Here is a 13389-nt window from a genome sequence, read left to right as displayed (position 1 = left end):
CAGGCTCCCCAGCCTGGATCCAGCTTCGGTTTGGCCAGGGAGACAGTACCTCGGGGACAGAAGAGGGATTGGAATGGGCCCCCGGAAGGAGCAGGGCCTCGTGCCACACCCACACGCTTAGGAAGAATCTGTCGCCCCTGGTCTACCATTAACATTGCGTTAACTAACTGATCTGGTGGCCACTTTTCCTTTCCTTACAAAAACCTGGGTCACTGTCTGCAAAGACTCACACAGACTCTTACCACGAACCATGTGATTGGTCTTCTTGAAATCAAAGGAAAAACTTACATTCTTAAAGTGAAAATCTGTCTAAGTCTTTGCAGGAAAAGACGCTTTGCTAAAACAGCTAATGCAAGGAGGAACTCCACCCTGGTACTCAGGGCCTGCAGAATGCTATCAACCACTCCCAGGGCTGGATTCTCCTGTCACCTCAGGGCTTTGAAAATTGCAACTGGAGAAGTGCCCAGTGCTGCCGTCTCTCCCAAAGGGAGGAATTTCATCCAACATGATTTTTTAGGAAGGAGGGAGAAACAAGGAGAACCAGAAGACTGATATTATGATGCAGCAGAGATTTTAATGCAAAAGAAATTGGCAGTACACAGTTACAGGGAGAAATACTACAGAGCAGAAAGAATGTATTTCCAGTATTTCAAGAAGGGCTGCGTCCGATCACCTGCCTCAGTGCGATGTATTTCAGACAAGATGTTGTGTTTGCTTTCTTTCAGCTGCAGAGGTTGACAAACAAGTCCCCACTGTAACAATTTTAAGTGCCTTGTTTTACGCTATTAGGTGAAAAATGAGCCAAAGCAAAATAGAAGCAGAGGACTACGCAGCTTCTCCATTATACATGGGCCGTAGCAAAGGTCAAAGTGAGGCATTAAAGGTACATATGGATAAGAAGGATAGAACATGTGGACTTAAAGTGATAATAACCATAAATGATGCCTATCTTCAGGCCCCTATTTCCTTCACACTGCGGGGTCAGTGTCAACAGCCTGCGTGTAATTCAGAATGAGTCCTCATGTGAATAAGAGAATCAGCACATGGCTGGGGAAGCCTTGGCAGAAAGAGTCCTAAAGCATAACATTAGAAATGCAGCATGGCTATCAGACCAAGGTGCTGAGCACACACAGCTCCCACTGACTTCAAATGGAGCCATGTTTGCTCAGTACTTTGGAAGGCCATGCCCAAAAGATCAGGGGTGAATCTGTATCTTGCTGTTCATTTCCTGGTTCTTCCTTCTTCTGTGGACGTTCCTGCTGGGTTTAACATGGCCCACAATATCCACCAAGATACCTACGGCCATATCCCCCGTATCCCCTTAATCCCCCATAACCATAAAGGCCCGGGTAACCGCAGTATCCCCCATGGCCCAATAATCCCCCGTAACCGTAAAGGCCCGGGTAACCGCAGTATCCCCCATGGCCCAATAATCCCCCGTAACCGTAAAGGCCCGGGTAACCGCAGTATCCCCCATGGCCCAATAATCCCCCGTAACCGTAAAGGCCCGGGTAACCGCAGTATCCCCCATGGCCCAATAATCCCCCGTAACCGTAAAGGCCCCCGTAGGCACCATATCTCCCTAAACCATACAACCCTCCATAACGGCCTCCGTAGCCATACAATCCCCCCAAACCGAATGAGCCTCCCAAACCAGCTCCGACCACAGGTGCGCCTACGGCTGCCACTTCGCTCTGCTGAGGGAAATTGCTCAGAATTGGTCCTGGGAGGGTCACGACAACTGGGGAGGGTCTGATCACCACTTCGGAGTCAGGGCACTGCCTAACGCATGGCTCATTCCAGCTGCCAGTGAGTGGACTGGGTCGGGCCACCCCGCATTCTGGATAGCAGAGGCTGGAGAAAGTCATCTTTCTGGGATGGAGGTAAACCTGAAACACACAACCAGGGTTAGAGTAAAGAGACGGTACAAGTGCCGGTGGAAGAAAGGCTTCAAAGCTGGGTTAGAATTGTTGTGAGGTCAGCATGGGTCCTGAGTCAGAGAGGAGAAGTGGATTTAATCTCTTTGTGTGTGGTCATGTATTTGTTCCTATTTTCTCTTTCTACGCCTCTTGTCCACTGGCACTAAACTTCCCTCCCAACTGGCTCCTTTGAGACCCTCTCAATGATTTTCTCTGTAAAACACTGGCTAGAATAAATGCAACTATTTCTATACTGGACACCTGGGATTTTGGGTCCATTTTAGACATTTATCAAAGATAACATGGCTGGGATCATGGTAATCACTTGTTTTCGTTTGAGGATTTAACCTCTGCATGCAAACCAATTGAGCTCGGTATTACAGTGTGACTGTTTGGTTTTCCAAACCTTGGGAGTCACCAAAACTTGTTGATGAATAAACAGAAACTTTGCTTTTCTCCAAACAAATCACTAACAACAAACTCCTGAACTGGAGTAAAGTCAGCTCAGGTCCACTGACTTTCATGGAGCCCCACGCTATTACACCATCTGAGGAGAAGCACCTTCAATGGGTATATCTGCTCAGGAGAACATAGGAATTGCTAGAATGGGTCACGCCACTTGTCAGCTTCATCGATTCTCGTGTCTCTAATAGTGAGGAGTAACAGCTGCTTCAGAGGAAAGTAGCAAACCACTGAATTGGCCCTTTCTAGACTAATCTGAGAAAATTTCTTCCTAATCCAGCTAAGTGAAAAATGGCGAACTGACTTTCATAAGTTACTGAAAAGATTTAAATGACCTAATTCTTGTCCAGTTAATAGGAAGTATGTTTCCCAATTGCATATCTTGCTCTTAAAGTCCCTCCTTTAGCTTCAGATCCTGAATCCACCAGGACTTGCAACTAAATAATTGCACAAGAGGGAAGAACACCCTGATCCCTGACAAAAATCACAGTGACTACATGCAAGATTCGACCTAAACTAAAAGGAGGCTCTAGACTGATATCTCCAGGGTTAGAAAGAGATTGAGTTGAATTGGACTTACCCAGTTCACCAAGGAGATGAAATCCAAAGAAGTGTTTAGAAGAGGTCTGAGTCGTGAACACTTTTATACAGTTCCGAGGACTGTCTGGAGGATCTGCGATGCTGTTTGTGAGGAGGTCCTAATTAGTTACTAAACAAACTTGATTGCCTTCGTAAGTTCTTCTTTGGATGCAGCTGTTTTCCTCAGCGTTGGTGATTAGTGGACTAATCTCAGCCTCAGAGGGCGTGACATGCACATTGCACTCTTCAGTTGTCTTTCATCTTAAAATTCTTTCGGCCAACTACATTTCTCGTGTCATTCCAATGACTTTATTGGTGCTGGAATGAGAATGAATGTCAAGGTGATTCTGAGCAGATCAGTAGCACAAGTGGGTGTCAAGAAAGGAATCCAGTTTGGTCCTTTCAGTTCATGCTGGTCGTGATTGGGGGCATGGGGCAGTTCATTCTAAACGTGCTAGGAAGCAGGGATCCATTTTTCTCCATTCTGACCACCTCCATTCCCAGCAGGTCAGATCCAATCCTCTTTGAATCATTCCATTGCCTCCAGTATGTTTCTTGTCAGGACTTGAAGTCTGAACTTCACTCTTTGGCAGGGGATAGTACGAAGCCGATGAACAATGTTAGTCCCATTTTAAACTTTCAAACTCGGTCATAGCAGGGACGTCAGTGGCGCATGGGCCTTTGTGATGGTCCTCTGCCCAGGGTGAATCTTACTCTAAAAGATTGGTGAGTAAAAGATTGGACCTCCACTTGGGTCACCAATGCTGTCTCAAAGGGCTGCCTAGAGCAGATTTGCTCATGGGCCAAGGGGAGGGATGGCTCAGAGTGGAAGGAAGCAGTGCTCTTTTACAGAAAGGTTTTGAGTTAAGTCTTGACTTCAGACAATGCAGCTGAGTGGGTCCAGCAGGAAAGTGAGTGAGCCCAACAGCCCAGCAGGAAACCCAGGAGAGAGGAAAATGACACATTCTTGGTGAAGGAGGAGATGGCTGTGGGATGAGATTTGACATAAAGTCTGATCAGCCATGGGGCATGTTGCAGAAAACATTCCTACCTGATCCAGAATGTTGTTCAAAGTGTAAATGATATCCCGAAGGGTGGGTTCCATATCCAGGGAAGAGAGCAGAAGTGTCTTGTTTTGATTTCGAGGTCCACTGGACTGGGCTGCTCTACCCCACACAGTTTTTAAGAAATCCCAAATTCAAAACTACATTTGAATGAAAATGAAATAGCCCCAAATTGGGTGGCCTTAAATCATGGCCTGATTAAGGGAATGACACGAGAGACCTTGGCCTCCATTTTGTTTAAAGTGACTGTGTGACTCAGTGCAGAGGCATCAAACCCCAACAACAATAGAAACAGAAAGACAACCCAAGACATCTGACTCCTCCTACAACAGGTGGAGCTCGAAGCTGTTCCTTTGTTACAAGACAAGGTTAGTCACATGTCTGGTTACAAAATGTTTCCATCCTTTGATCTAAGCGTCAACAATAAAAAACTGGCTCATGCAGTGATCCACTGTAACTGCGGCTTCTTTATACCTGAGGATAATACTTCTCCAAAGGAATTACAAGTCTGTCCATTTTCCAAGAGTGCGGTAGCCTGGTAAATATCAAGATGGAACTGAAGCTTAAAAACCCTGTTTTAAGTCTTAGCACCCACGGCAATGAAGTCACCAAGTGCACTGTGTGCGCTACTTTTTCTCTCCTTCAAATCACTTCTCTCTAATGGGTCACAGTAATGCAATGAGAACAGGAGGACTTGTGGCACCTTAGAGACAAACCAATTTATTTGAGCATAAGCTTTCGTGAGCTACAGCTCACTTCATCAGATGCATAAAAGTGGAAAATGCAGTGAGGAGATTTATATACAGACAGACCATGAAAAAATGGGTGTTACATACACACTGTAAGGAGAGTGATCATTTAAGATGAGCTATTTCCAGCAGGAGAGCGGAGGGAGGGAGCGGGGGAAACCTTTTGTAGCGATAATTAAGGGGGGCCATTTCCAGCAGTTAACAGGAACGTCTGAGGAACAGTGTGTGTGTGTGGCGGGGGGAAATAAACATGGGGAAATAGTTTTACTTTGTGTAATGACCCATCCACTCCCAGTCTCTATTCAAGCCTAAGTTAATTGTATCCAGTCTGCAAATTAATTCCAATTCATCAGTGTCTCGTTGGAGTCTGTTTTTGAAGTCTTTTTGTTGTAATATTGCGACTTTTAGGTCTGTAATTGAGTGACCAGAGAGATTGAAGTGTTCTCCGACTGGTTTATGAATGTTATAATTCTTGACATCTGATTTGTGTCTGTCAAGGTTCCTCCCCCACTCTGAACTCCAGGGTACAGATGTGGGGACCTGCATGAAAACCTCCTAAGCTTACTTTTACCAGCTCAGGTTAAAACTTCCCCAAGGTACAAATTAATTTTATCCTTTGTCCTTGGAATAACCACTGCCACCACCAAACTCTAACTGAGTTTACTGGGAAATGTAGTTTGGACACGTCTTTCCCCCAAAAATCCTCCCAACCCTTGCACCCCACTTCTTGGGAAAGGTTTGGTAAAAATCCTCCCCAATTTGCATAGGTGACCACAGACCCAAACCTCTGGATCTGAGAACAATGAAAAAGCATTCCGTTTTCTTACAAGAAGACTTTTAATAGAAATAGAAGTAAACAGAAGTAAAGGAATCACCTCTGTAAAATCAGGATGGTAGATACCTTACAGGGTAATTAGATTCAAAACATAGAGAATCCCTCTAGGCAAAACCTTAAGTTACAAAAAAGACACACAGACAGAAATAATCATTCTATTCAGCACAGTTCTTTTCTCAGCCATTTAAAGAAATCATAATCTAACGCATACCTAGCTAGATTACTTACTAAAAGTTCTAAGACTCCATTCCTGTTCTATCCCCGGCAAAAGCAGCATATCGACAGACCCAGACCCTTTGTTTCTCTCCCTCCTCCCAGCTTTTGAAAGTATCTTGTCTCTTGGTCATTTTGGTCAGGTGCCAGCGAGGTTACCTTTAGCTTCTTAACCCTTTACAGGTGAGAGGATTTTTCCTCTGGCCAGGAGGGATTTTAAAGGGGTTTACCCTTCCCTTTATATTTATGACAGTGTCCATTTATTCTTTTACGCAGAGACTGTCCAGTTTGACTAACGTACATGGCAGAGGGGCATTGCTGGCACAGGATAGCATATATCACATTGGTAGATGTGCAGGTGAACGAGCCTCTGATAGTGTGGCTGATGTGATTAGGCCCTATGATGGTGTCCCCTGAATAGGTATGTGGACACAGTTGGCAACGGGCTTTGTTGCAAGGATAGGTTCCTGGGTTAGTGGTTCTGTTGTGTGCTATGAGAGCTGGTTGATGTGGAGGTGAACAAGCACACTGAGGTGAAGGTTACCCAGGGAGCAAGTGGCGAGGCAGCAATAAAACCAGTCACAGTGATTACTCACCACCTGCTCACCACTGCTCCTGAATTGCTTTGGACAGTTTCCATTCAGGGCTTCTGAATAGCCCACGGCAGCATCAGTGAATTCAGTAGGATGATCCCAGCAATGTAGCTGGCCCATAAAGTTTTCAGAAGAAAGGGAGCTGCAGGGTATAATGTGCCCCTCACCCCATGTGGAGTTAGGAAGAAAATAATCCTCAAAAACATGGAGGGAAAAAATTACATCAGTTGAAGGAGTTATGCAAAGTTTTCTTTTTAACTAATTAGGCCTTCAGGAACAAAGGGCCTCTCAAGTCCTCTGGCGGCGTAAAAAACTGTCTAAAAATACTCATGAGTCAGGGGTCTTCTAACCACTTTAACTTATTCTCCTCTGAGAACTAGAGAATCCTATTCAAGTCGCTCTCTCCATAAGTGTTCAGATGAGGTGCCAGTGATCCTTTTAATTTAGGACTGAATCTTGCACAGACACTCTGTGATTCCAAACAGTGGGAAGAGTTTGGTGGTTTTTCAATTGTTTTCTTTTATCGAGTTGCAGGTGTTGATTTCTTCATGGTTTAGAATTCAAGGTCTGGATTTTCAGAGCAAGACACGCATTTTAGACACTGATTTTAGTTGGAACTTGGACATTCAAATTCCTTAGGGAGCTCTGAATTCTCACCCCCAATTTTATTTTAGGGTTGTGATAAATGAATGGTGGTGGTGGGAGCTCCCTTTTATGGACACCCAGGCAGCCAGTTAGCTTTAAAATCCCTCTTAGTAGCTGTTCTCTACTTGCTTTACCTATAAATGGTTAAAAAGTCTCGGGTAAAAGGAAGGGAGCGGACACCTGACCAAAAGAGCCAATGGGAAGGCTAGAAGTTTTTAAAGTTTGGAAAAAAACTTCCCCTTTGTTCGTCTGTGTTGTTCTCCCGGAGAGCAGAGACAGGGCTGGAACTATGCTGTAAGAGCTTGGGCCAGATATGAAAAATCCTCAGATCATACCTAGAAACTACTCATTTGGAACCCCAGGTATGGAAGTAGATCAGGCAATGTCTCGGGAGACGCAATGAAGTTTATATCTTTTATTTCTTTATGCCTTGTGGACTCCTCTGTGCTAACCCCAGGTGCTTTTATTTTGCTTGTTACCTTTAAGCAGGACCTAAGGAAAGCTATTCTTGCTTCTTAATTTTAGTATTTGCTTTTTTTAAATCTAGCAGTAGCCTGAGTTTTTAGATTTTTCTTTCTTTTTTTTTTTAATAAAGTTCACCTCTTTTAAGACCAGGATTGCAGTTTGTGTCTTCACGGTTGGTGCACATGTTGGTTAATTAGCTGGTGGGAACAGCTGATTTCCTTTGTTTTCTTTCTCAGCTCTTACCGTGTGTGTGTGTGTGTGTGTGTGTGTGTGTGTGTGAAATGGCTTGAGGGTACCCCAGAGGAAGGAATTCCCAAGTGTACCTTCCTGGCCTCTTGAGAGGGTTTTTGCACTTGGGAGGTGGCAGGATCTACCCACCCAAGGTCAGCAAAAAACTGCAAGCTTGGAATTTGAATACAAACCTGGAGTGGCCAGTATGAATTTTTAGAATCCTTGAGGGTCCGCATCTTCCGGACTCGAAGTGCCAGAGTGGGGAATCAGTCTTGACAAGGGTTTATGAAGAAACTCCCCAAGTTTTCTCCAAAAAGGACTAATTCATTGTTCTTCCGCTCTCTCCTGAAGCAGCTGGTGAGTGACACTCACTGAGACAGGATACGGCCTTAGATGGGCCACTCGTCTCTTCCAGTATGGCAGTTGCTCTCTTCTCATGTGGAGGAGTAATTCTAGGTGCAGATCCCCGTCTGGTCTATCTTAGTGTAGCTGAAGTGAGGCCAGTGAAACAGAGCAGATTTACACCTGGGGAGGAGGTGGGGGTTTGTGTTTTGTTTTGATTAAAAAAACCCATTTTTGTTAATTCATCCGCAAGTGTTGGTGACTCGCTGAAGTTTCCAAGCCAAAGCACCACCTTGTGATGCTGGACTGAACTTGTTTGTCAGCAGATGTCAGGGGACTGTTGGCCCCTTACTAAAACTTAGTGGGGTTTTTTCATGGCCCTCTCTCAGGACCAAAAGAAAGGGGAAGGGCCAATGAGAAATCAGGATCCTGAGACTGAGAGTCTCAAAGGCAAGTGGGGAAAGGCCAATGCTGCAGGTCAGCCCGATTGACAGGGCGGGCAGGCCAATGAAGGAGTCAGGATCCCGGGGTCCCGTCCTCCGTGTGAGCGGGAGCTGCCTGAGCGGGAGGCCGAGCTAAGGCGAGAGCAGCAGCCAGAGCTGAGCTGAGCAGAGCCTCAGCAGCCTGACGGGCCAGAGCAGCAGCCCAGAGAGCAGAGCCGAGCTGGAGGCAGAGCCGCACCCAGGCTGAGGCAGAGTGGAGCCGGGGCCTGGGCTGGAGCCGTCCAGAGCCGGGTGCGGTGAGCAACTGGGGACAGTGCCGGGGCGGGGGCCCTGCGCAGAGGGTCCAGCGCAGGGAGACGCCCCCAGCCAAGGCGGGGATCAGAACCCCGATGGGGCCTGACGCTGGGAAGAAGGGTTCTCCCACCTAGAATCATAGAATCATAGAATATCAGGGTTGGAAGGGACCTCAGGAGGTCATCTAGTCCAACCCGCTGCTCAAAAGCAGGACCAATCCCCAATTTAATCATCCCAGCCAGGGCTTTGTCAAGCCTGACCTTAAAAACTTCTAAGGAAGGAGATTCTACCACCTCCCTAGGTAACGCATTCCAGTGTTTCACCACCCTCCTAGTGAAAAAGTTTTTCCTAATATCCAACCTAAACCTCCCCCACTGCAACTTGAGACCATTATTCCTTGTCCTCTCCTCTTCTACCACTGAGAATAGTCTAGAACCATCCTCTCTGGAGCCACCTCTCAGGTAGTTGAAAGCAGCTATCAAATCCCCCCTCATTCTTCTCTTCTGGAGACTAAACAATCCCACTTCCCTCAGCCTCTCCTCATAAGTCATGTGTTCCAGACCCCTAATCATTTTTGTTGCCCTTCGCTGGACTCTTTCCAATTTATCCACATCCTTCTTGTAGTGTGGGGCCCAAAACTGGACACAGTACTCCAGATGAGGCCTCACCAATGTCGAATAGAGGGGGACGATCATGTCCCTCGATCTGCTCGCTATGCCCCTACTTATACATCCCAAAATGCCATTGGCCTTCTTGGCAACAAGGGCACACCTCTGACTCATATCCAATTTCTCGTCCACTGTCACCCCTAGGTCCTTTTCCGCAGAACTGCTGCCTAGCCATTCGGTCCCTAGTCTGTAGCTGTGCATTGGGTTCTTCCGTCCTAGGTGCAGGACCCTGCATTTATCCTTATTGAACCTCATCAGATTTCTTTTGGCCCAATCCTCCAATTTGTCTAGGTCCCTCTGTATCCTATCCCTGCCCTCCAGCGTATCTACCACTCCTCCCAGTTTAGTATCATCCGCAAATTTGCTGAGGGTGCAATCCACACCATCCTGCAGATCATTTATGACAATACTGAACAAAACCGGCCCCAGGACCGACCCCTGGGGCACTCCACTTGACACCGGCTGCCAACTAGACATGGAGCCATTGATCACTACCCGTTGAGCCCGACAATCTAGCCAACTTTCTACCCACCTTATAGTGCATTCATCCAGCCCATACTTCTTTAACTTGCTGACAAGAATACTGTGGGAGACCGTGTCAAAAGCTTTGCTAAAGTCAAGATACAATACATCCACCGCTTTCCCTTCATCCACAGAACCAGTAATCTCATCATAGAAGGCGATTAGGTTAGTCAGGCATGACCTTCCCTTTGTGAATCCATGCTGACTGTTCCTGATCACTTTCCTCTCATGTAAATGCTTCAGGATTGATTCTTTGAGGACCTGCTCCATGATTTTTCCAGGGACTGAGGTGAGGCTGACTGGCCTGTAGTTCCCAGGATCCTCCTTCTTCCCTTTTTTAAAGATTGGCACTACATTAGCCTTTTTCCAGTCATCCGGGACTTCCCCCGTTCGCCACGAGTTTTCAAAGATAATGGCCAATGGCTCTGCAATCACAGCCGCCAATTGCTTTAGCACTAGGATGCAACTCGTCCGGCCCCATGGACTTGTGCATGTCCAGATTTTCTAAATAGTCCCTAACCACCTCTTTCTCCACAGAGGGCTGGCCATCTATTCCCCATGTTGTGATGCCCAGAGCAGCAGTCTGGGAGCTGACCTTGTTAGTGAAGACAGAGGCAAAAAAAGCATTGAGTACATTATCTTTTTCCACATCCTCTGTCACTAGGTTGCCTCCCTCATTCATTAAGGGGCCCACACTTTCCTTGGCTTTCCTCTTGTTGCCAACATACCTGAAGAAACCATTATTGTTACTCTTAACATCTCTTGCTAGCTGCAGCTCCAGGTGCGATTTGGCCCTCCTGATTTCATTCTTACATGCCCGAGGGCGTGTGGGAACCGGCAGAGGAAGGGTCCAACCCGCAGCATCCCTGCAGCACAGCCAGGGTCCGGGCAGGAGGCCTGGCACATGGTGAAGAACAGACTGTGAACTGCCCTTACGCTCCAGAGACGGCTGTTTGTGGTGTCCCTCAGCCCACAGGGTGGGGTAACTTGTTCTTTTAACCTTCCCCATTTTCCCTTATTGATTTATTAGTTGCTGTTTAATAAATTGTTTTTGCTTTGCACTGTATGTAATGATCAGTGGGTGTCCGGGAAGCATCTCGTGTGAAGAGAGCACCCTGGTGTGGGGACACCCTACCCCTGTCCTAAGTGACCATGAGCAGACTGCAGGTCGAGCCCCTCAGGAATCCTGGGCCCAGTGTTGTCAGGGTTACAAGGTCCCTGCCACAAGGGAGAGTGGAAAGGGAGACCTTGGGGTCAGGCATCCTGTGGATAAGGGATGTGGGAGCGAGGACTCAGGTTCTTTCTGTAGCCAATTCCACTGGGGGATTGCAGGAGCTAGAAAAGTTCCTGGCTATTGTGGGACCATCCCCCACTCACACAGAGGTTTCAGCCAAACAAGGAAACTAGTATTATAAATGCTATTCCAGCCATTTTCGGTGGGATATTTTTTTAATAGACTGGAAATCCCAGGCATTAATGATAGACATTTTATGTATGTATGCTTCTTAGAGACAGGATATTTTTAGGACAAAGAGAGTAACAAGGATTCAAAAGAGCTCCATAGGTCCCTCTTTCTTTCTTTCTTTCTTTCTTTCTTTCTTTCTTTCTTTCTTTCTTTCTTTCTTTCTTTCTTTCTTTCTTTCTTTCTTTCTTTCTTTCTTTCACAGATTCTGAATGAGCTATTTCCTGACATCTAGTGGTGAGCTGTGGAAAAGGATTTCAGGAGTTGATCTCGTTTTCCTGGGCACACCCACCCTGCCTAGGTACTCAGCACAGTGGGATTGATTGCCCAAATGATCACTTGTGACTAGTGCTGAATCCCCAGTCTCCTTGTTATTGGGGCAGGAGTAATAAAGGGTTGTTATCCTAGTTGTCTGAATAGAGGGCAGCAGAACTGTACCCAGGCCCTCTCAGCTTTTGAGGCCCCTAGCCATAATAAAAATGAAGAAGGACGACACATGAAAACAAAATAAGGCACCAAAGAAAGGGTGAGACATAATTTGAATATTTTTTTATTTAACAAATGCTTTTCTAGCCTTTTTCTGTGCAAATGCACTACTTGTTGAGGAAAAATCTTGCTCTTGTGCAATGTCACAGTTGATATTAAGCATGGTGAGCCCATTCAAACGCTCTTGTCCCACAGTTGAATGATGATTGTTCTTTACCTGCTTCAAGATGTTGAAGGCGTGTTCACCTGAAGCCACTGATGGAGGCAAACTGATAAAAATACACAATGCAATTGTGATATTAGGAAACACCCCATTGAGTCCAAGTTTGAATATTTCTTGAATATTGCAATCCAATTGAAAGTTTGTGGAATATATTTGTTTGAGGAAGATGACGTCGTCACTGAGATCTTTTGAGATTTCTGTGTTCTACTGTTGCTGAAATTGTTCAGCTACAAAAAGTAGATCTTCATTTCTCAGTCTGTTGAACTGCCAAAGAAACGCCAAAAGGGTACAAATTAGACGCAGTGACTGAAATCGACATGTAAGACCTGATTGAAGAGAGTGAATGATGACAAGGAAGACATTGACCCTATAGTGTTGCTCGGTATCGGATTCAGTCGGTAAGTTGCGATTGGTGGAGAACTCAGATTGGGGGGGAGGGATAGCTCAGTGGTTTGAGCATTGGCCTACTAAACCCGGGTTCTGAGTTCAATCCTTGAGGGGGCCATTTAGGGATCTGGGGCAAAAATTGGGGATTAGTCCTGCTTTGAGCAGGGGGTTGGACTAGATGACCTCCTGAGGTCCCTTGCAACCCTGGTATTTTATGATTCTATGATTCAGATGAAATGCCAATATTCTGTGCTACTAATTTGGACTCAGTCAGGATCACATCGCATTGTTCACAAATCTGTTGAATATCATTGATAAGACTTTCAGTGTTATCCCTCTCAACATCAAGTGTAGCATGGCATGGTTCAATTACAGATCAGTTTGGTGGATCATTGTAAGTAGCTTCATCCACAAAGATGACATCGGAATGCATTCAAATGTGGACATGTGAATGAAGCAGGGTGCACAGTACAGAGATTGTTTTTCCGTATTCCAGCATAACCAGTCTCTTGTATAGGTCTCGCCATTTGGAAGAGTTTTTGTGAGCAGACGAGTAGGGAAAGCATGATTCTCAGCATCTCGTGGAATGTTACTTGGAATTTCAAAACAACTAATTTGAAGAAAAGATTGCATTTGGGCAGCATTGCTCTTGTCAATAATTCCAATGTCAGTTACAGTCAAAGCTGTACTCATAAATTGCTCTTGCTATGTAAAATCTATATCTTTGAGCTCTTAGCTGCTGCTTCACTCAATTGTTTTTGCCGTCTCTTGCTTGCACCACTTTCAAATCTCGTCTTCATCATGATC

At 45.8% G+C, this 13389-nt stretch overlaps 1 protein-coding gene across 1 annotated transcript; it reads right to left on the bottom strand.

Moving 5' to 3' along the window:
* Nucleotides 1-554: 554 nt before the first annotated feature.
* Nucleotides 555-3099, bottom strand: LOC311532385 (uncharacterized protein). The gene is made up of 2 exons (XM_084650799.1): nucleotides 2962-3099; nucleotides 555-1889 (listed from the first exon to the last, which is right to left on the bottom strand). Exon 2 carries the CDS (start codon nucleotides 1866-1868, stop codon nucleotides 1266-1268), a length of 603 nt encoding a protein of 200 aa, XP_084506925.1. The 5' UTR covers nucleotides 1869-1889; nucleotides 2962-3099; the 3' UTR covers nucleotides 555-1265.
* Between the last annotated feature and the right edge of the window lie 10290 nt (nucleotides 3100-13389).

This window comes from Lepidochelys olivacea (genome assembly GCF_965140295.1).
Source record: "Lepidochelys olivacea isolate rLepOli2 genome assembly, chromosome: 1".
Classification (NCBI taxonomy): Eukaryota; Metazoa; Chordata; order Testudines; family Cheloniidae; genus Lepidochelys; species Lepidochelys olivacea.
The sequence above is the reverse complement of the archived record's forward strand: the minus strand, read 5'-3'. Positions and strand labels throughout refer to the sequence as shown.

Coding starts and splice junctions, on each gene's coding strand:
- LOC311532385 (XM_084650799.1), bottom strand. CDS start 1,868: ATGACTTTCTCCAGCCTCTGCTATCCAGAATGCGGGGTGGCCCGACCC.